The sequence below is a fragment of the Bicyclus anynana genome, chromosome 10 (genome assembly GCF_947172395.1).
Source record: "Bicyclus anynana chromosome 10, ilBicAnyn1.1, whole genome shotgun sequence".
In the NCBI taxonomy this organism is placed as follows: Eukaryota; Metazoa; Arthropoda; class Insecta; order Lepidoptera; family Nymphalidae; genus Bicyclus; species Bicyclus anynana.
Genome location: NC_069092.1, coordinates 3,157,363 through 3,182,193, shown reverse-complemented (window position 1 = coordinate 3,182,193; position 24,831 = coordinate 3,157,363). Strand labels below are relative to the sequence as shown.

The following is a 24,831-nucleotide window of genomic DNA, read 5'->3' as shown; positions in this document are numbered from 1 at the left end:
AGCGTTTCTGACGTTTGGAATTTTTTTTTAAATACATAATTTTCAAATTAAATTTTATAAGAAATCCTTAATTTATATTAATAATAATATAAGTTATATTAGTAATAATATAAGTAATACTGTTAGGATAAGGTAGGTTAAGTTATCGTATACTTACTCAATAAATTAAAAAAAAAACATTTTTTCATTCTGTATTATCATGTAATAATATAATATAACATAACATAATATAATTCAATAATATAACATTAAAAAAAATCTTTAGCTTAGTTTGTTGTGGGCTCTTCCCGGACCAAGGAACGTTTGGAACCTTCGTAACTTTAATTTCAATTTAAATCTTGGCCAAGATTTCCTATTTGCATTTTCCGCCGTCTTGAAAAGGGTTGAATTTAATAACTACCATTTAATGTAAAATTACATTATTAACAAAGTTTCTTTAAAATTACCAAGTTGCATAATAATCACTTATACAAAAAATCTATGTGTACATATTTTATTTTTAAACGCTGTTTCATCACTTATTATTAACTCAATTAATTATTCCCTTATTCCAGGAAATGATTATAGCCACGTATTCCAAAGACGTGGTCCAAAAAAGAGGAAATGTTCGGGTTGCTACCATAAGTTGAGGCAGACTTGCGACAGTCGTGAAGCCAACCGACGCTGCAGTAAAGTCGCAACTGAGTGCAGGGCCTGCGACAAACCCATGTGCCTCACCTGCTATGCTGAGAAGCATAGATGTACCCTCAGATTTACATCACGTTTCAACAATTTCTGATGTTACGTTTTCGTTTTGAATTTAACACGCTGATTGCCAAATCACGCGACGTCGCTTGATGATACCTTACAGTTTTCATACAAATAAACGTAATTATTAAATTTTGAGAACTTACGTTTTCATTTAGAATTTAATGCGCTGATTGCCAAATCACGCGACGTCGCTTGATGATACCATAGAGTTTCTTTTTACATTATCATTATCAGCCTATTTTAACGGCCCACAACAGGGCCAGGCAAACAACGAAATTTGTTTAAACAAATATCTAAATATTGTCCACAATGTCAAGTTGTGTGTTCAGAAAGTGTAAAAATTATATATACAGAAATATAAAATGTAAGTATACGCAAAATTGTGTATGTGTGCTCCCAATGGAGTAGCTAAATTCGGATCACTATTTGCTGTGATTTTGTAGGCACGTAACATATCTAATAGGATAAAATCGTTACATACATATTGGCGCTCAAATATAGTATATAATTAGGTAGTTTCCATAAGCAAAAGTAATACTTTTATACAGGGTGCTGGGGAGTGATTCCTATAACTTCCAGGTGTTCACGAGTCCACATATAGGAGCCGAACTGCATAACTAATATTTAATTAACTAAAAAATAAAAACTTTTTATGTTTTCATTCAAAGTAATTCAAATAATTCCAACTATCCATTGTAACACACGCCTTTATCTATCCTTGCATTTTAAGTTTGGCTACGTCAGTATTATAAGGATAAGGAACACATTTTAAGATCTATTTACAAAAGAAATATTATTTACTCCGAAAATATTCATTTTAGAACACATGTTCCTTGAACACTTTGGATTTTGGAAAACAAAAACAATCGTTTTTTATTCTGTATTAATAATGTAAATACAGTAGGTGTTGAAGCTTCAATAATATAATAATATAACATTAAAAAAAATCCTTGGCTTAGTTTGTTGTGGGCTCTTCTCGGACCAAGGGGCGTTGGGAACCTTCGTAACTTTAATTTCAAAAATGAAAATATTCATTTTAGAACACATGTTCCTTGAACACTTTGGATTAATTTTTGTTAAAGAGTTAAACCCTAGAGTGAAAATGGGATATACGGGAAATACTCCCGAGCAACCTGTATACATAATGGACTTACACACGATGTACAATTTTGGCTTGGCAATGATCCTGTTAAAGTCGTTTTAATGATTATTTTTATTTTGTGTTTTTTATGTTAGTACTCTCTAATATTTTACTTTATGGGTGTACGTTTTAGTTTTTAATTGTTTAACTTTTATTAATGATCCATTGGTATATCCAGTTAATAATTTTAATTCATGCTTATTTAGTTTACTTACTAAGTTTATATAATATGTAGAAGTTCAGTTAATGGATTTTGATTTTTTTAAGCAAATAAAAATAAATTTAAATAAAACAAATTTGTCTCTTCTTATATAAAAAAGAAGTAAAGTGGTAATGTAGGAAATAATCTCTGGATATTCTGAACCGATTTTGAAAATTCTTTAACCACTAGAAAACCACATTATTGGTGAGTGTCATATGCCATATTTTATAATATTATACCGCGGGGTGTCAACTAGTTTTAATTAATTTTATACAACCTTTGAGGTATTGAGGTGTATGCCCCGGACCGATTTGAACCAGGGATGTTACGGAGCTTCGACTCCTGCTCCGTAGTCGGAACTTCTGACTATTATTACACCTTCGGTTCTGACTTCGAGTCCGACACTTTTACATCGGAGGTTTTAATCGGAAGTCGAAGCATGATTTGCTACTTTTATTTTCATTAATTAAATAAAATTTCTTGTTATTCAGGAGACATGCCAATTTTTTTCATTATTTATGTTTTATTTTATAATTTAAAATATAAATGAAAAAAAATTGACTAAATAATGTTCTATTGGACCGTAAATAAGAAATCTCACACCTGGCATCACTTCTGACCCTGCCTCCGACTTCGGTTCCGACTCTGATAAATCAAATTTACAAACTCCGACTCCGCCTTTGGATCCGATAAATTATTTTTGGTTGATTTGAACCTACGCCTTCGAATCGAAGGCAGAATTTATATCCATTGGGCTTTGGGTCTCTCAAATGACTGTACATTCCTCTGTGCAAACATGGAGGAAGAGGAAATCCCGATGCATGTTATGCTTAGATGCAGAGGTGTATCTGAACAACGCGCAGCACACATTGGATCCCCAGCAACACTCCATGAGGCGTTCAGCGACCTGGGCGGCCTGCTAAGCGTCTGGAGCGAGTTCGGTTAGCTGGAGTAACTCTGGAGGAGACCAGCACCAGGACCTACGTACAACGGCCAACCACTAATGGCCAAGTGCGGAAAAGGCCCAGGAAAGAAGAAGAAGAAGAAGTAGATGACTGTACCTACTACCTAATATTAAAACGTTCATTATGTTACAGGTGAGATTATAGAAATGATGCCTGGTGGGAAAATGTTACGATTACACGACTTCACGTACAACCGGTGCAGTGTTGTATCAACCGGTGACAGACTACGTTGGTACTGTTCCAAGTATCACGTAGGATGCAAGGCTTCCATCATCACCACAAAGAGTTACGAAGTAGTCAACGTTAGGTGGTACCACAATCACCATCCTCCTAACCTTTATTTGACTTCGTGTGGGAAATATATGTCTCTTAAGTAGATATTGGGATATTCTTTTTGTAAGACTGTAAATATAGTAAATCATATAATATATGTAATGAACTATAACTGTAACAGTGTACTTCATAAATCTACATAGGTACATCTAATATTATAAGTAAAGAGGAACGGCTTATAATTTTGTATGTAACTAACGGGCGCCCGTGACTTCGTCCGCGTGGGATTCAGTTTTTCACAAATCCCGCGGGAACCATGGATTTTTCCGGGTCGAAAAGTAGCCTATGTGTTAATCGAGAGTAAATCTATTTTCATCCATTTTGTCCGCTAGTAATATATAATAATAATAAACTAGTATCATCCAACAACGTATTTATACACACATAGGCCTCATAAATATGGATTGAAATTTAAACTAAGGTTTAAAGTAAAGTGAAGTGAAATTTCTTCAAAGTAAAGTGAACTTTAAGCAGTAGTGATTAGGTCCACTTTACGTTAATCTCTCAATCCACGTTTATAAATCCATGTTAAAGATTGTATATCTGTTACGCTCAAAGATAGAAAATGCTCCGTGAGCGGCAAAATAGCTTACAACGCGTTGTGGTCACAGTAAAACTTCCACAAGGCGAAATTCGTTTTTTGGAAACGCGCACGACGCGTGTGGCAATCACAGAAAGACCAAATAGCGAAATTCGTGTCGTGACTTACATGCTATTTGATCTTAACGCGTTGTGGCAATGAAGAAAAGCCATTACGTGTTCTGAGCATTCTTGTTTTAACTATATCATGACGAAAAGGTTGTAACTTGTCGGTGTCGGCTGGGGTGCAATACACATTAGAACGTAAGTTTTATTCATTTATTTTCTGTTTATAAAAGTAAATTTTAATTTCAGCGCTAATTATGACGAATAAAAAAGAAATGTTTTACGATAAATTACGTAAGTTTGTGGAAACAAGCACTGATCGCAGTCTTCTCATGACTACAGAAAAATATGAAATGTTACTTAATGAAACAAAACAGTCGCAGCTTCTTAAAAAGAACAACGAGTCTCTGTCTTCCAAGCAGTATCGACGTCTTAAACGATATGATGTCTTAAAGATTGGTGATACTGAAAAGTTGGTTGAAGCTGGAATAGAAAGCTCAAGCTCAAAAATTCGATATTTCTGCAAAACAGATGAACTGTTTGATATTTTGGAAAAAGCACATACTGGCGTCGGTCACAAACGGACTAGAGGTAGGTAGGTAGGTAGGTATTTTTGTTCGAAATATATTTTTGTTAGAGTTGCACAGTGAATCAGATCTATAATTTTAAGGATATCAATATCCAGTACCAAGTTAACCATAATATTTAATACATGATATATATAATAATTAGATATTAATCGTTAATATCCATTTCAATTATAATTTTGCATTACAAAAATTTTTCAAATAATAAATATTAATGAAAGTTTATAATGAATTTTTGATGCTAGTTATTTTTAATGTTGGTTTTTTTTAAATGTATGTTTTTGATTGTTGATATTTTTAATCCTGGACATTATGCGCACCGGATATTTTATTATTGGACTTTGGATAATTTTGAAGTGGATATTTTGACACTGGATATTGATACCGGTCACCAGAGAAAAATCCTAAAGTAGATTATTTTTGTTACAGTTATGGAAGCTGAATTGAAAAAGCAATACTGCAATGTTACACGAACGATTATAAACTTATATTTAAGTCTATGTGAACAATGCCAATTAAAAAAAAGATACCAAAACGCGGTTTAGTAGTGAAAGCTATTTTATTCAACTGCATGAATTCTAGATGATGATAGAACCAAATAAAGATTATAAATTCATTATTAATTATCAACATCACTTAACTACATTTACTATCCTAAGACCAATCATAATGAAGACTTCCGAAGATGTAACATATTGACTTTGAGATATCACATGCCTAATGGTACATTGACTCATTAGAAGATAGGTCAGAATTAAGTTACGTCTACGTTACATATTCAGGCTTCTGGTAACCCCAATTACCATTTACTCTTGGAAACATGTTCAAATTTGATTATGTGAATTGAATAATACAAGGCATCATACAGAACATACAGATGTATTTTAGATACATATTTTTATTTATATTATAAATTCAATAAACACAATTACTTATACCAGAATGGTTACATCTGCATTTTTTCATATTTTTAACAATAGGGGTGGATTTTACCCCTAAAATGCAAAAAACGCAAGACGAGTATATGTTTTACACATTCTTAATCCCAAATTTTCATCCAAATCTGTGGAGGTTCAACGAAATCGGAGGTTGTAGCTGATTTTGGCCTACATTGATTAAACGCGTTGAGATCGAATACCATGTCAGCCACGACACGAATTTCGCTAATTGGTATTTCTGTGATTGCCACAACACGTCGTGCGCGACTTCATTAAAGCCATAACACGAACTTCACCATGTGTATGTTTTACTGTGACCGCAACGCGTTGTGAGCTATTTTTCCGTTTACTGAGCTTTTTCGGTACTTGAACGTAACATATCTACCCATAGTTACACTAAAATAATTATCTTATTACAGTTTTAAGAGGCGAAGTGATTAGCAAAGAGAAAGGCGGTTTAATCTTAAAGGTCGGCCTCTACACATACAACCGACAGAAGATGTCCAAGAACATGAACTGGAGGTGGTACTGTACTAAGTACCATCGGGGATGCAAAGCTTCTGTTATCACTGATAGTCATTTTGTGGTCGTGGTATTGATCGGTGACCATGATCACAATCCACCATGTCTGTACAGAACATCGAGTGGGAAATATGTTTCTGTACGATGATCCCTCCTTTTCTTATGTTCTAAAAAAAATTAACGATACTTCCTGTTTAATCTTGGTTCCAAAAAAACAGGTCAAGCGACCGGGAATTATTGTCATTACGAATACTTTTAATGAAGAAGAAGAATTGACTTCTTAACTGTCTTTATACTAAAATGTTATGCTATTGGATTTCAGTACACAAAAATATATAAAATTGTAGATTTAACAAAAATCTATTTCAGGCAGAAAATTTATAAATGAAGCAAGCAAAGACAGCATTTTTTTTGTATTCTGGTGCCATGTTTATATTTCGAATAAACTACATAAGTACGTACATACTTTTGTTTCTTAATTTTTAGGTAAATACCGTTATAATTTTTACGTATCTAAAATATCTTATTTATGTAAATCAATTGGAAGATATTAGGTAATAAAGAATATTGCATAGATACAAACATACAAACATACAAGATACGCGCGAAAAACATTACCTCTCTCGCAGTCGGGTAAAAAGCGTTTTTTTTTTTTTATTTTATCGGTACATACGTATTATATGTATATATATTATACGTGTACATTATAATCGTATGTATTGTCCTGTTATCGTATCGTATAGAGCAAAGATTTTGTACTAAAGATATGTTAAGTACCCACAAAATAACCTTAAAAATGATCCGAATTTAGCTACTCCACTGAGTGCACACATGCAAAATTTTATGTTTACATTCGACTGCTTAGTGAGATGGCACTCAAGCGTAAACTTGTCGATGTAAAAAAGAAACCTTACTTAACTTTAACTACTAAAATGTAAACTATGATTATAAATTTAGCTTGTATGTTTAAAATAAGTAAATATAACTACGGTGAAACAATAAATCTTTTAAAACACCAACCATAGGTACATACATACATGCAAATAAGTTTGATGTTGCAAACAGCAATAAATGCAAGCAGCTGTCTCGAAGCGCTGACCCTTGTTAATACAGGGTACCCTATACAATAGGGGTATTGTTAGAATACCCCATCATACCCTACCTCTGTCCCAAAGCAGGTAGTCAGTTGAATCGCGATACCATGCATCACTACCCGTGTTACTGTGATATTTGTAAAATATTAACCGACTTTGTAATAAGTGAAGTAACAGATTTGTATTTTGTGTTAAGTGAAAGCATAGACTTATGTTATAAAATAGGCAGACGGTATCTCGCTTTCAAATAACTGTAACACCATAATGGCGCCAAGTATCTATGTTTGAGTGTGAGTATTGCCAGATGTAGGAAATTAATGGCGGTCGGTTTTCATATGTGCATCTGTGTGCGTGTCAGCGTGTACGTATAGATGCGAACTGGCAAAATTGGGGTACGTCACTTTTTAGTTCAGGTGACGGTATCTGAACTTTTTATCACGTCTATGAGTAAAAGTGTTTTTTATTGCCCACAGTGTTTTAATGTTAAAAAGTATTAGTGGTTACGTGTCAAATGTGAAGTTACGGCTAGTTTTGTTGTGAAAAGTGAAAATTTAAAAATATGTGTATGATAAATCAGTTAAGTGGCATAAAACGTATCTAGTACAAATTAAGTTGCAATTAAGTGAGTGACAAATTTTAAGGGTTTACTTATTGATTCCATGTGACAATAAACTGGTGTTTCTGTAGAGCAGGTTGCAGTGGAAGGTAAGTATTTAGAATAGTTTTTCTTTTTTCTAATTTTGACTATAAACGCCTTATTGGATTTAGCGATACGTTATGATAACACAATGAAAATGTGTAAATATTTATTGTATGGAATTTTATAGGTACATGATTTGCTATTTGCAGTTTTATACAAATATAATGTTTTTGCGTCCTTTCATAACGTAGACGACATAGATTTATAACGCAGACGGTATCTTGTTGTCAAACAACTGAACTGAACACCATAAGGGCGCCGAGTATCTAAGTGTGAGTGTGAAGAGTATATCCTGATATAGGAAGTTAATGGCCGTCGGTCTGTCATCATATTTGCATCTGTATGCGTGTCGGCGTGTATGTATTTACACACTGGCATAAATGGTGTGCGTCAATTTTTTGTTCAGGAAACGGTGTCTGATTTTTTTATTACATCTATGTATGTAGATATGTCATAAAGAACATTATTATTGTAAGTTCTAAAACTATGTGTTCAGGGTTGCAGCGTGAAGTAAGTATTATAGGTATAGCCTAATTCATCTACTTTTAACGTTGCGTAATTAACTGACTTTATCCGCCATTTTGGTTTTAATGAATGAAGAAGTTTAATGAAAAAAAAAATTATATGGTAGATGACGCGTCATTATAACTGTTTTGGTTGTTCCTGTTGATTTTTCCATGCGTATTTTAGTTATTTGTAATAATGTAACTTTTTTAAATTTTACAGATAATGAAGGTTTATTTTATACGAAATTATTAATTTACGTGTAGGTACGAATAAAATTGATTTGTATAAATAAATATTGTTGTGCACTTTATACTCAAAAGGGCTAGAACTTAGAGCCGTAACGCCGTTAAAAAAAAAACGTTGTCAGTACTAGTTGACTGGAAATGTGGGTAGAATGATAACAATTCACTTCACTATCAATTGAAGTGAGTCATTACAGAGTGTTATAAGTAACTATTTATGTTTGTGTTTTATTTTGTCTTCAGTAATTGTACGCGCACAGTAAAAATGGTAAATATTACTATTACTATCAATATAAAAAAAAAACATACAGCCGAACGTAGAACCTCCTCCTTTTTGGAAGTCGGTTAAAAATGTGATTTCTTCACTTCAGTTTCGCGACTCGTTGAGCTATGTCGGTGACTTTGTTGGTTTGGTTCTTCTATGGATCTGATCATTGATCATTACTGATTCAATCACGTTCAGATACTCCGAGCATAGCTTGTTCCATCGCCCGTTTTGTGATTATGAGCCTTCTTATGAGGCCTATAGTTAGCGACCAAGTCTCGGAATCATAGGTCATCACTGGCTCTAAGGTAATGTCATTGTTTTTCTTCCAGAAGTATCATTTGGGAGGACCTGCCGTGGTCAAAAATATCTGAGCATTGGTCACTACAGGTACCTTAAGGATTACTATAATGACATGAGCTGCAAAACTAGATGGCGCTGCGCAAAGAGGATGCTGAGATGCAAAGCCGCTGTCAATACTGTGGATGACGTCATAATCAAATTCATCAACGAACATAACCATTAGGATGAATGAAACCATATTCAAATAGCGATATTAATATCTGAGCTGTATATCTTTACCTTTCTGGAGTAAATGTATTATCCACCTCTTTAAGATATTTAAAAAAAGAAAAGAAAATATCGCTTCAAGCTCGAGATGTAGTTAATAAAATTATTTACATGAAAATTGAATTGTTAATAAACTTTCTATCATGGAGAAAGGGAGATTTCTGTGTATAACAAACAAGCGAAGATAACACAAACACAGAGAAGTAAGAAGTCTGTTGTATCACTTTCATAACCAAATCTATACTAATATATAAAGCTGAAGAGTTGTTTGTTTGTTTGATTGAACGCGCTTATCTCAGGAACTACTGGTCCGATAAATTCTTTCAGTGTTAGATAGCCCATTTATCGAGGAAGGCTATATATATAGGCTATATATTATCCCCGTTTACCTATGGGAACGAAACCACGCGAGTAAAACCGCGCGGCGTCAGCTAGTTTATTATAAAAGACCGAATGTCTGCGATTGCCAGACTGAACTCATTTTAGCAAGGCTGAAAGTTTATCAGCCTCTGCCTATGTATGGTCTACATAAAATATATATTTATATTTTTATTTTATTGTACAAAACTAAAAGTGTTACAGTTTTTATTTACTTAGGTACAAAATTAACCATCACAAACTTGATGGTTTTTGTAAGGATGTCGAACTTTATACCGTAGGGGTATGTAGTTTGTACTGTAGTGACTTTGGAAGGTAGCAAGTTTCAAGTGTCCAGACCCTCAACCGTCCAAGTAAGAAGTATATTTTCCTTGACATAATGTGATATATCATGTCTCCAATCACTTTGCTTCGCGGCAACCTTTCGAAAATCACCGTTAAAGATTCTTCGTTCGCTAAAGTTAAAAAAATCTTTAAATAGAAATTTGATATTTTTAAGGATCTCTAGCGAATGGTTGCCACGAATCTAAGAGTTTGAAGACTGGAGAAAAAAATGTATTAAAAAACTAGCGGCTTTACGCACTTAGTTCCCGTAAGAGTATGGGGGTAAAATTTAGCATATGGCACTCATTAATAAAGTGGCTTTCTAGTGGTAAAAGAATTTTCGACACCATGGATTTACCTCTTTGATATTAATATATACATTTTATACGTGGACATATTGAGGACCTGGATCCTTAGATTCTGCTACCTCTGTAATCCTGCTCCGTAATTGGCTACCGTTCTTACCAATAGTAGGGCCATAGGCTGTTAAAGTTTTAGCCTTTCTAAAATGAGGTATATCTGGCTGTCGCAGCCGTGGTTAATTAAGTAGTCGTTGAGGTAATGTCATTCTTTTCTTTCAGAAGTATTATTTGGCAGGACCCGCCGTGGTCAAGTGTGTCTTAGTTATGGTGACCACAGGTACGTTAAGGATTACTATAATAAAGTTAGCGGCGAAGTTAGGTGGCGCTGTTCAAAACGGATGATGAGATGCAAAGGAGCGGTGAATACTCTGGATGACGTCATCGTCAAGTTCATCAATGAACATAATCATTGAGTTGATCAATTAAACCATGAATAAATAGCGATTTTAATATTTGAGCTGTCTGTTTAAGAAATGAAATACCACGTGTCTCAAACGGTGAAGGAAAACATCGTGAGGATACCTGCATACCAGAGAATTTTCTTAATTCTCTGCGTGTGTGAAGTCTGTCAATCCGCATTGCGCCAGCGTGGTGGACTAAGACCTAAACCCTCTCATTCTTAGAGGAGACTCGAGCTTAGCAGTGAGCCGAATATGGGTTGATAACGAACGAACTGTAAACGGGTTAACTAGATTTTACCTTAATTGTAAGCAATCATTTGTCCAGATATATTTTAATTAGAACATAATATTATTTTAATAACTACGTACGAGTACCGTTACTTCCATTGTAAATAAAGTTTATTATGTTTATTTTATTATAGTTTTTTTTTTCGTATTCTCGTAACTGGCTAACCAGGTTCTGGCTGGTGGGAGGCTTCGGCCGTGGCCAGTTACCACCCTACCGTTCGCCTAAAACGTACCGCCAAGCGATTTAGCTGTACGATGTCTTGTAGAAACCGAAAGGAGTGTGGATTTTCATCCTCCTCCCAATATGTTAGCCCGCTTCTATCTTAGACTGCATCATCACTTACTATCAGGTGAGATTGTAGTCAAGGGCTAACTTGTAAAGAATAAAAAAAAACTGTCCTCTAATGTTGGGTTGGAGGGATCAAACCTGCCGAGGCTCTTGACTCACTCCTTTCTCTTCATACAGACAAGGCCATCGTTCCATGTATTTCATTCCATTCTCAGACTAATTACATAAGGACTATTATTGCACTCAAATTCACGAATAATTGCCTGTAATTTTCGAGGAAAACAAGCTTAGATTAGGTATAATTATATCCTATACTAAACTAAAAGTTGTTGAACGTTTTTTACACCATTAAACTACACAGAAAGATATTTTTACGGAGTTATTTAACCGACGAACACAATTACAGTTATGTAACATCGATTCTATAGAGACAGTTTTTATAATTGCATTAGATCGTTGATCATATATCAAGGCAAGTTTATATGTAATAAGTCTGAGATTCCATTCCATCATCACTTCATGGCAGTTGAAGACTTGGCTATGTGAGGTATAACTTGATGATATTTTTGCAGTGATTTTCATTACAACGTCCCGAGGTCGTCCGGCCATCTTTTATCACAACAACAAATTCTTCCTCGCCGATGCCGGTGTGACCAGCAGTAGATGGCGCTGCTCGCATCGAACGAGAGGTTGTCGATCAAGTATTGTCACTGTTGATGGGGCGGTGGTAAAATATATTGACAACCATAATCATTTGTAACACGTTCACCACACTATGTTCTTCGTCGTGATCCTCGCTCTGCCGCTCCGTTGCCGTGATGTTGCCCTGGCCATACACTGCTTTAGTGTTCGTTTACACGAGCGGCAGCTGCTGCCGACGACTGCAGTCGGCGACTCTCGGCGGCAGTCGACGGCGGTCGCCCACTGTAGTCAGCGATGTCGCCGCCTGCAGTCGACTGCAGTCATCAGTAAAGTTGCCGCTCGTGTAAATGAACCCTCATAAAGCTATTCTGTAGCGATGTTTTGTATAACTCACGAGTGCAGGCATATAATTCACCTCTGTCTTTCTCTTTATAATGTATCGTGTTAGACAGGGATGAGGTGAATGCAAAAGTCGCGCTTTCGAGTTATGCAAAACATTATTACAATAGTACTGCAGCTCGGGGAAATACTCACACGAATATTCGCAGCAACTTATGCGGCAGGACATATAACGTGAACAACTTTCCTGCTTAATTTCCTCGCTACTTCCCACGCCACTCGGGCAGCGTCTGGTCGTGGTCAATAATGTAATTTCGGGATACAATTTCGTCAATATAGGTAAATTATGTATTAGTAAATCATTATAACCTACCCGTAATAAGTTACACGCAGGAAATATATTCCATGTTATTTAATAGTATATATTTTAACATACCTACTTGAAAATGATAATCAATGTCATCAATAATTGATTTTTATTATAATTTATTAGGTAGATAAAATTATAAAATAAATTTATCTCATTATGTAAATAATGACAACAAATAAAGCAATAAATGAAACTTGAAAAGTGTTAATTTAATTAAAATAAAGTAATAAATGAAACTATAAAAGTGTAAATTAAAATTTAAAAGGTGCATGATTATCATAAATCTACTAGTCTGTAGATTATATTGATATGAAATTAACTGATCTAGCTTATCTTCATCATCATCATTATCAGCCGATGGACGTCCATTGCTCGACATAGGCCTCTTGCATGGACTTCTAAACACAATGTTCCAGCATCCGGCGGCTCCCTGCAACCCGCTTAATGTCCTCGGTTCACCTACTGGGGGCATAACCAACACTGCGCTTTACGGTACGGGGTCGCCATTCCAGCACTTGGGACCCCAACTTCAATCGGCTCATCAAACTATATTGCTTGCCCATTGCCACTTCAGCTTCGCGACTCGCTGAGCTATGTCAGTGACTTTGGTTCTTCTAGGAGTAGCATGAAGATCAAAGTGAGGAGGTTAATAAATATGTAATTGGTGTGGAACCCACGACGCAGTCAAAATGGTATTGCAGCAACGTCGCAACGTCGCATAGTTACCTATATGTCGGATTTTTCCGGTTTTACTTTGGAGTTAGGTGCTCAGTAACTCCACGGCCTTGTTTTTGCATCTCCCTTCTACAACAGAACAGCGAGACGCCGTAAAGAGTGGCATACCTTCGGTATTGACATACCGCATCTAATACATCGCTTCAACATTTCATATCCAAACTGATAAAGTAAAATGTGCAATGTCCTTCCGGTGCCTGTGGTTCTGTTAGCTACTATCTAATCGCCTTTAAGACAAAAGTGAATAGGCACTTTCTAGGCAAGCGCGTTCCATCTTAGATATCTTTACTGTGTCATTGCTTTTCAACAGGCATAATACTACAATTTTAGTCAAGCTCAAACCATTTAATAAAATATAAATCACTAGATTAAAGGTATTTTATGTGTATTTTTTACAATATGATTTAGCATCAATATCGTAACTAATAAACGCGTTTGTTATAGCATTAAGACGGTTGAGGAAAGCAGAAAGGCAACGCATGTACAGGGAAAGACTCAAAACGTATAATCCAGAAAAATATTTAGAAATGAAGAGACAAAATAGAGACAGGATGAGGAGGAGATATTGTCCTGGCATGGGTTATGGAAATTATATTGTTGGTTAAAGGACTAATTGCATATATACAGCCCAATTTGGGTCTGGATACCTTATATATATATAGCACCCTACCGGCAACGACGTACCGCCAAGCGATTTAGCGTTCCGGTACGATATACAACGCTCGCTTTGCATGGATAAATAATAAATAACATAGAGAAATTAGACTTATATAACGCGGGTAGTAATATTAATAATGGTGTCTGTACTTTGTGAACTAGTGAACTTTCATTAGGATACATTTAAATTATTATGACTTATCAACAATTTCTTTATTTATTTAATAACTATTTACGAATCATAATATTTTCTTAAAATATTCATTATAATATTTGCTTAAATATTATGATCAATCTTTATACTATTTATTGCGACATAAAACGGAGATTAATTTTGTATAATTAATTAATTTATTTTATTTTTAGGATGTTATTAAGTACATAATTATGTTTGCAGTTTCTCTGTCATATATCACAGAATGAATACTAGCGGGACCTAGTTTAATATAAGTCCGTGCATTAAATGCTCTTTTTAACCTACTTCTGAGATGGAGAGGTTGTTAACGTTACCTGATTTATATTTAATGTTCCACATTTTTTGTATGATTAGTGTAAGTGTAAAAACATTGTAAACGTTTGTCAATATCTAATATATATGAACGATCAAATCTTGTTTAATGTATTTGGTATTTAGCACCCAGCCGGACAATTCACTTGTTGATGCCGCGAACTTTAACAATTGAGCGGGCAGTATTGTGGCGCGCGCTGCGGTCGCCATGTTTTTGTAGTTGTCTTTTTGTCTATTGCATTTGCTGTCCACTGATCGCTAAGGCACTTACGTTTTGGGGCAGCAGGGTTTGAGAATGCAAACGCGACTGATTATTTAATATTTATTTTAAATAAAATATTACAATAAAAACTTATAATAACTTGAAAACTCTAATTTCGGCGATTGAAATGTAGAGAGCCTAATCCTAACTAGATGTCCCACTCGATCGGAGATTGATCAAAGAGCGCCTTCCAGCGCGTATCCTCCTCTTTTATATTGATACTCATTTGCGTAATTAACTACGTAAATCGCTGCGTGAATCCATCGCAACGAAGTATGTAGGGCGCTGAACAAGCACATTCTGCCGTCCAAAGTTAGATGAGAGCAGGGCACTGGAACATGCAACCGTTGCAACCTACTGGACTACAGCGGTCGCAACAAGGCCTGCAGACTTGTGAACACATTGAAATACACAATTCTCAACCTACTTGTATTACACACTTGCTCACCCGTCAGCTGGGGTCAACCAACCCATAAGCCTTACCAGATATATTCAGTAGGTATAACATAACATTGAAATGAAAAAATTTCAGCTAACACAGGTTAAAACGATTAAAGGTCGTAGTTCATTAGAGCTACCCGGAACTCAACCCGCACCGCCTCGCCTCGAGTGGTTAATATTCTTCGTATGGATTTGTATGGGCATGCGCTCACTATATCAATTCTGTACCAACACCGGATCGCCTCGCTCGCGAGATGTCCAAGCGCGGAATGCAAGTGGATCACTCGATGATAGCTAGGTGTGACACGTGTACACCTAGGGCCAAACGTTTGTAGATTACTCGGAAATTCGTTCACTGGTGAACGAATGTCCACCCGTGGTCCACCTGGCGACTACAAGTGGACGACTAGCGACGAGTCGGTGCGAGTCGGGTCCCTGGTGGCTCTAATGAGTTACGACCTTATAGTGGGACTGCTGTATTTATTGCTGACTTTTATCAGTTTAAGCTGGATCTAGAAGCAGATTCTTACCTACTTACAACCTTTTTAAATGCACATGAAATTAACGAATAAAATTCAATTTGTTGCAGTCGAATACATTAAAAACAAGGATGGAAAACAGCTGGCTTTGATAGACGGCTACACATTTTACACCTGCAATAGCCTTAAAGGTAGCAGTCAAAAGGATGCGCGAAGGTGGCGGTGCACCAAAGGTTACCCCTGCAAAGCGAGGTTCAAAGCTCGGAACAGTGGCGAACTAATGAAGGTCACATTGGAGCATTCCCATGGACGCCCCGATATATCTGTTCACAATGGAATTATTTACAAGATGGCGCGAAAGAAAGTTACAAAATAAAATATACGATCACCTATACAGGACCGGATCTAGAGGGGGTGCACCGGGATGCATGCCGCGGGTTAATGTTTCAGAGGGTCACCATAATCATAATATCAATACTTCTATACTTATAATGAAACTGTAACAGGTCAAATTCTGTACATTGAAGATATTTTGAAAAAAATGTTGAAGGGCATAATATAAACGTCTGTCTGTCCGTCTGTCCGTTTTTGTTGACCAGGCATAACGCGGAAACTACTGAAAGAATTAAAATGAGACTTGTCACGATTTGAGACCATAATACGTAGAAGGTTTACTTTTTGTTGCGAAAATTAAATCAGAAGGGGGTGAAACAAGGGTTGAAAATATTTTTCTAGTTACATTTGTAAAAATTGGTATGTGTACTACCAGAAAAATACCTAAAATAATGCATTTAGGATTTATCAGAATAGTACCCCTAAAGGGTTAAAAAGTCATTGAAGTTTTTGAAAATGAATCGTTCGTGTTTTTAGTTATAGTTTTGTAAAATGATTAGTGGACTCTCACACTAATATTGTAAGGGCGAAAGTTTGTAAGTGTGTACGTTTGTCACTCATTTGCGCTACGGCTACTTTTCATCCCGTCATACGTTTGTCTCCGTATATTCCCGGGACTGATAATTCGAGATCCGCGAGAGAAACTGCGGGGTTCTGCTAGTTTTTATATTTAAAAATGCCTACTCATCGCATCACGCGTGATCGACTGAACCGATTTTGTAAATATTTTTTGCGTGTTTGTTAATATCAGGAGAAGGAATTATTGGAATTATTTAAAAAAAATCAGTGGACCTTATGATCATACTTTGCAATAAATATTTATTACCAATTTTTATTCTTTGTTTAATTTAGAATCATTATATTCCTATTTATTTTCAAAAACTTTCAACTATTTCTTCTGGCACTCTATTTAATACAATAATTTAAAATCTAAATATAAATAAAAAAAAAAATCATGTGTTTTAATATACAACATATTTTTGAATTCATCGTTTCTTAACCGACTCCAATAAAAGGAGGAGGTTTCTCAATTCGACCGTATATATTTTAATTATTTATATCGCATGCCAAGGTGATAACCGCATGGTTTATCTCTTTTTTTCTTTTTGTGTCTGTATGCAAAATTGTTTGATGTGCTATTTAAATTATCTCACATATAAAATATACGTAATGGATATTTAAATCTATTATAATCACCCATCCATTTAAAATGTTTCTAATTTTAACAATTCATATTTGTTGCAGTTGAATACCTATACAATCCACACGGAAAACCGATAGCCCTGATACACGGTTACACGTTCTACGCCTGCAATAGTCTAGGAGCCCAAGTAGACTCATGCATGTGGAGGTGCACAAAAGGATACCCATGCAAGGCTAGGTTCAAAGCTTTAAATACCGGCGAGATAATAAAAGTGACGTCACTCCAGCACTCGCACGATCCACCAGCAATCAAGGTTCATGACGGAGTTTTGTTTAAATTCGCGAGAAAAAGGGCTACTGTCCGAAATAATCTAGTCTGTACTTAATTAAATGTTTGAAAATTCAATGCGTCCGTATAAAGACCGATCCCAGAGCGATGCCAGCCCAGATGTTAAGCCTAGTTCGGACTACTTTAGCATTTTAGCCGAGTAGCGTACTAATTTACTTGATACTGCCCAAAACTCGTTCGCATTTTGTTTGAGCACAGTTCACAAGTGAGTGGTTGTTTGCATATATGTATATACGTATATAGTGGACTTAACATTCCATAAACACTCTTTGTCTTAATATTTTGTAACAAATTTCATAGTTATTTCTTCGCTCCAGCTTCGTCATTTTATGATTTTAGGAGCTACTAATAAACTCAACTAATTCGCCAGGTTCGGATTTGTTTAGCCGGTGAACCAGTGAGCATGGACGTGTGATGGGAGGCGCTATCCGCCCGATAAAATAGAGTAAAATGGATTAACTCGACTAAACTATTTATTAACCAAACGCGACAAAATGTTTAGGGTTCAGACACGTATAGCAGCTATATTTCACGCTGCTCGACTAAACTGCTAAAGTAGTCCGAACAAGCCTTTACAGAGCAAGTCTCTACAAACACATAATTACAGTACACAACAGTATTCAAAGCATATGAGACGCTATTAAAAAGCTAAGGTTTCATCTGTGTGAAAATGAGATGTGTCAGATCGGTCTGTGATCTTACTCTTATAGAAGCGTGCAACTGCCGCTGTTATAGTATTGATCTGTTTGTGATTGTGATCTCGTTTGGGGTAGCGCTTTAAGTTTATTTTTAGTTTATGTGCCAATTCAATTTCAGTTTGATTGGGGTTAATAATAACTCGGAGAAAATTAATGCTAAAGATATCTTCGTAAAGTTTGCTTACCCCTACCGAAATCCCTCCGGCTATGCACGCCACTCATAATAAATAATATTATTGAGTCCATAGTTTTAACCATCAGAATAAGATTATTTATTGTCGTAGTCGTATATTTTTTTCAGTATTAACTTTGCTATAATTTTTTTTTGGAATATTTTTTTTAATATACATATAATCTGTGGAAACATGTTTTTTAATTAATTGAGTCCCGTGGTTTCGGGTGTAACTTTACGGTTTTGGTCATGGTACACGGCGAAGCTCCTGGAAATATTTCATTTTCAAATTGTAATGGGCACTGTTGGCTAAAACCACTTCTCACTACAAATATTATTTTAGTAAAGTGAGTTTATAGAAAAACTTGCGAATCAATTCGAGAAAAAATTCAATATGCAAGAAACAAAAATATCGGCTAACAATCTGCAGCCTAGGTGTGGACGCTATATTAGACACAGGTGACACCAGAATTTCATTAATAATAAAAAAAGAACTGAATTAACATTTATTACAGTGCTCTAGTTCACAAACCAGTCTGGTAAACGGTGCGCTCTCTAGAAAGGTTATAGTTTCTATCGCGACGTACGTAAGAAGTTCACCGATGTATGGTAATATACCAACAACGGAAGTAACGTACGCTGTAGAGCACAGTTCGTCACCACTAAAGATAAGGACATGTTACAGTGCAACTCCGTACATATCCATCACCGAAATTTAACATTCATGGTGGGATGTATATAAAGTAAAAAAAACATATAATACAAAATTAGCCGATTTTTTTCTGAAAGTGTAAGTTAATTTAGTATTGCAATTTATATAAATATGCAGTCCTAATATTTAGTGAAATTATTTATTTCTTTAGATTTATAATATAATATTCAGAAGCTTTATATTATAAAGATGAATATTATAAAACATTAACCGACGTCTGAATAAAATTGACGACCCAAAATTGATTATCAATTTTGTAATTTGTCTAATATACGTATCAAAATATAATAAAAACATATATGAATTGCTTATTTTACTTTTTAAATACAAACTATTGCTTCATTTGTTTTAACTTCAATATCTTTTCTAAGCAACATTGTCTTACAGCGTCCGTATTATATTTACGTAGTATATTTTATGTTATTATGCTTCTAAGGTAGCAAAGCCAAGGCATCCTCGTAACTTTAATTTTAAGTTTTCGACTAATTATCACCATTAACTAATAGTATTATTCGATGACGTATCGAAGCTTGTAAACTAAGCCTAATTGAAATAAATGAATTTAGACTTTGACATTGAAATACTTCCTAAAACTATCAGTGGCTGCTATTTCACTAAATAAATATTTTATTACAGTAGTCTACCTCCAAAATCAGTTGGGAAAACGGACAGCAATCTTGCACGGTTACAGCTTTTATTACGACGGACGCAGGAAAACCACAGACGTTTGGCAATGTACCAACACAAGGCGATGTAAAGCCAGGTTTGTTACCACTAAAGCGAGGGAAATATTACGATGGAACACTGTCCATACACACCCACCCCCTACATATAGCATACAAGACGGGGTTTACACAAGACATTAATACTTATAGACCTACTCTTACACTATAATTATTTATGTAGCATATAATGAAAATGTACAGTTATAGAATTATTTATATTGTATATATGTATATAGTGACAATCCCATCGGATATGTGTGTATGTAATGTAAATATAGATATGTAGTTTATATTTCGTTGTTTTATATTTAAATTGAAACTTTAACTTACAATCATAGACGACTGGAGTTAATATATAATTTTAGTACAGATTGGTCAAAATATGCAATTTCTTTTAAGATATTTTTTAAAATTATAGCATTTTCTAGATGTCACCATAGCAACTATTGTGAACACCTTAGTTCACTTTAGTTCATACACTAGCAATGACATGTGAAATCCGTTAGGTTATCTGAAATTATTGTAGTCATGCTAGAAAAGTTCACCTCGAAGAAATCTTAAAAAAAGTTAAACTTTAGGCGCAGTTGTTAGTGCTATGGTTCAGAACATCCTGGGTACGATTCTGGGAATCGCATCAGTAGGACTTTATATTTTCTAAATTAGTTTACATCTGGTCTAATGATAGACATAAGGGCTAGTTACCACCTTACCGGCAAGTAGGTACATACCACCGGTAAGCTTTCATCTTAGACTACACCGACGCTTAGAATAAAAAGAAAGTTATTTGTTTACCTTTAAGCAAGTAAATTATTGGCTGTCGTTCAGTTTTATGTTAGTTAATTTAGTAACTATCTATAAGCACAATTAAAAGTATCGCAATTCGAGTATTATTATGTTCACAACATTACGGCGAAATAAATATCTGTAGATTTTACATTTAGGGGAAATAAGTAATGAGAGTATAATTTGTTCCAGTCTACTTTCTTACAAACAAAGCAGGCAAGCCATGCGCACTTTTGCATGGCTACACATTCTTCTATGACGGAAGGAGGAAAAAGACAGATGTTTGGCAATGCACCAACAGTACCTGCAGGGCGAGGTTCGTTACAACCAAGGAAAAGGAACTTTTGCGATGGAACACAATACACCCTCATCCGCCACCAAAGTACACCATTGAGAATGGAGTATATAAAAAAATATTTTAAAATACATAAACCAAAGTGCCCCGTCCATTGCCACTTCAGCTTCGCGACTCGTTGATCTATGTCAGTGACTTTAGTTTTTCTGCGGATCTTTTAGTTTCTGATTTGATCATGACAATGGGCGGGGCTCATAGTTCAAAGACGTCATGGTCCCAAGGTACTGAAATGGCGACCCCGCACTAAAAAGCGTCGACCCCTCCCCTGGTAGACTGTCGTCATTAAGCGAGTCGCAGGGATTCTCTGGTTGTAGGCGGCTAAGAATAGTGTTATTTGGAAGTCACTACAAAAGGCCTATGTCCTGCAGTGGACGTCCATCGGCTGATATGATGATGATGATAATGAAACCAAAGTTGTACGGCAAACTAATTAAATTATAATTTGGTCTCCTTGCCTACTAACGTGCGGTCTTTATGACCGACTAGCTCTACGGGAATATAAGTATCTATGTAAGTATGAACAATGTCTTTATCGTTGATCAAAGTCATTATTTGTCTTTTTCTCTTTACGAGATATGTTATTCATGCATACAAGAGGTATCATGTAGGATAATACGACTTATTCCGCGCGACTTTCACTTGTAACTATGTATGTAAGAAAATCAAATCTTGGAATCTTAATATGAGCCACTTCCCGGTCTTCGATTAGGAAGAAATTTTGCACACGCTCTAAATTCTGATGACAACATATAACTATCTAAGAAACGTTAACGTTAATAACCTAAATACTAAAATATAAACGGCTCAGCTTGTTCATAATAACTCCATTTTTGTCAAGTAATATAGTAAATCTAAAACCAGAAAAAAAGATATTTAAAGAGGAGACAGTTTTCTATTTTACTAATTAGTTATTTGTTAAATTTTAGTTTCAATAAGAGAGACGAAAAATATTAAATGTCGTTTGTAATTGTGATTGTGATTGTACAATTCCTTATACCTTTCGTGACTGTCTAAATTATGAAACTTTCATATTATTAAAATATATGTATTTTCAAGAATAAAAATTGATTTTAACAAATTAAAATTTAAAATTAAAAAAAAATATTTTATCTAAAATAATATTTAGAAAAAATGTAAATTATTATTATATTTTAAATATGCATTTAATAGTCGTTGTAATTGTTGTAAATTAAGAGATGACTTATTTGCTTAATATTTTCTTAGAATAATTGCTCAGTCGAATTAATAATATTTGATTATTTCGATTTCGATGTTCCATTAAAATTTCAAAGTTGATGTATGTAATATTTTATTTTTTATTTATGGTGCACAGAAACCGTAAAATATACTCCTACATGTGTTACTCATACATCCCAGTCTGTATCAGGCTCAGACGTATTACATAGGGATTTGACTCTCTAGATATTACCCCTATGTCAAAGTATAAGATCAACGATCTAATGTGCTTATAAAAACTCTCACTATATAATCAATGTGTCATATGTTGTAATCGCTTTTGTTGTGTATAGAGCTCCTTAAACATGCCGGACTGTGTAGTTGAAGGTGTAAAAAACGGTTCACAACTTTTAGTTTACTAAAAGACTAGCGACTCTACGCGGTTTCACCTGCGTAGTTCCCGTTCCCGTAGGATAGCGGGGATAAAATATAGCTTAAAGCACTCGGGGTTAGTGTAGCTTCACAACAGTGAAAGAATTTTTCAAATCGCTTCAGTAGTTTCGGATCCTATTCAATGCATACAAACAAACAATCAAATCTTTCCTCTTTATAATATTAGTATAGAGGAAGTTACATTTCTTTAATCTATGGTTTGGTCATTAATTTAGAAATTATCGTTGAAATGGAGTAACGAATCATCACCATTATCAACCTTTTTATCGTACCATTGCTGGCAGAGCCAAGTATTCCATTAACAAGTTTAAAAGGGAATAAAAGACCATTCAAACTCTTACCTTTGCATCGTGGTTTAAAAATACAATGTTTTTTTATGTAATTATTATTGTAGTAGAGCCTTGTGCCACGGAAAAATGTTTGATCCCTTTTTTCCATTTCAGTCGTCTTTGTTCGCAATCGAAGCGGGAAGGAGTTAGCCATCCTCTGTGGGTACACCTTCTATTGCGGTGCCCGGTGTTCCAAGACAGCCATCTGGAGGTGCACCAGGTGGGGGAATTGTAAAGCAAGGTTCATCATGGGTCTCGGGGGAGCTCTAGTCACAGCTCATTTGGAGCATAAACATGCACCGCCAATGTTTATAATACGTAATGGTATTTATTATAAGATATAGAATTATTGTAAAGATTACTTAATTGGATGTATATTTTATAAGCGCAGTGTATAGGCTTTTTGTTGCAATACATTTTGTGACAGAACTTGTCCAAGGAAATACAACATAAACAACAACATACAAGGATATACAAACATAAGGCAGTAGGCCTTATGTTTGTGCCGTCAAGCATTAGGTACTGTTTGCGTATGAAGGTGTATGTAGATACTTGATATCCTAGTCGATATGACCCCTGCCTTCGATTCGGGGTTTGAATCCGGTCCGAGGCATGCACCTTCAACTTTTCAGTTATGTGCATTTAAAAAAAAATGTCACTTGTCTTAAACGGTGAAAGTAAAAACATCGTGAGGAATCGTGCATACCTTAAAATTTTCTCAATTATCTACGTAAAGTCTGCCAATCCGCATTAGGCCAGCGTGGTGGACTAAGGCCTAACCCCTTCTGGAGGAGACTCGTGCTCAACAGTGGTTGTCAAAGACGATGATGAAGTATGTAGTTACAACCACATGGATTTTAATGAAAATTTCCAGTTGATGAGTGCACTAATCAACGCATCTTCATCATCTTAATACGTATATAAATGCGAAAGGTTACTCATCACGAAATCTCGAAACTCGCTTGACGTACAAAAGTTGAAATTTGGCAGGGAGGTAATTTAAGTTCTACTAACAACGCATTTTGGGATTCATCAGCCTACTTCTAGAAGAGGTTATGTGGACCTTAACAATAAAGCATCAAAAATTCAAACGTATGTATAAAGTGTCTACTTCAGTTTGTATAAGTTTGCAAGTGCACTTGACTTATACGGAGCGCCTGTGATCTGTATTCCTAGTGGGAGTTTCATTATTTTTATACTGTTACTATCGCGTTAACGTAAACGCGAATTTATATGGAATTGAAACAGTTGTGCAGTTGTGCCACTAGATGGCGCTATTCCAATTCCCTAGAAATTCGCGTTTACGTTAACGCGTTAGTAACAGTATTAAACTGCCACTAGGCCCTCTCCTAAACTATTACTTTGGAAGGTAGACTAAAAATTATTGTAAGTGTTGTTGGATCAAATCCCACCGGTAGTTTTATTGGTGTACGAATAGTGAAAGTGTTACATGTTATATTATTTAACATGTAGGATTATACATATAATGTATGGTATTGAAAAAGTAATTGATAAGTTACAGTACCACCATCGACCATCACCACTTATCGTTATGTGTGATCGTAGTCAAAAAAATCCAATGTAATTATTTGTTTTATTAATTTATT

The 24,831-nt window shown here is 35.2% G+C and overlaps 1 protein-coding gene across 29 annotated transcripts in view; it reads left to right on the top strand.

Annotated features, from left to right (window-relative positions):
- Window positions 1-24,831, top strand: part of LOC112049969 (protein tramtrack, beta isoform) — a 536,667-nt gene that overhangs the window by 304,513 nt on the left and 207,323 nt on the right. The window contains exon 5 of one of the 29 annotated variants that reach the window (XM_052884054.1): window positions 16,047-17,164. The exons of the other annotated variants lie outside the window; for them this stretch is intronic. Within the exon in view, the coding sequence (XP_052740014.1) occupies window positions 16,047-16,312 (266 nt within the window). The 3' untranslated portion in view covers window positions 16,313-17,164. Of the gene's footprint in view, window positions 1-16,046; window positions 17,165-24,831 lie in introns of those variants that run through there. 29 annotated transcript variants of the gene reach the window in all.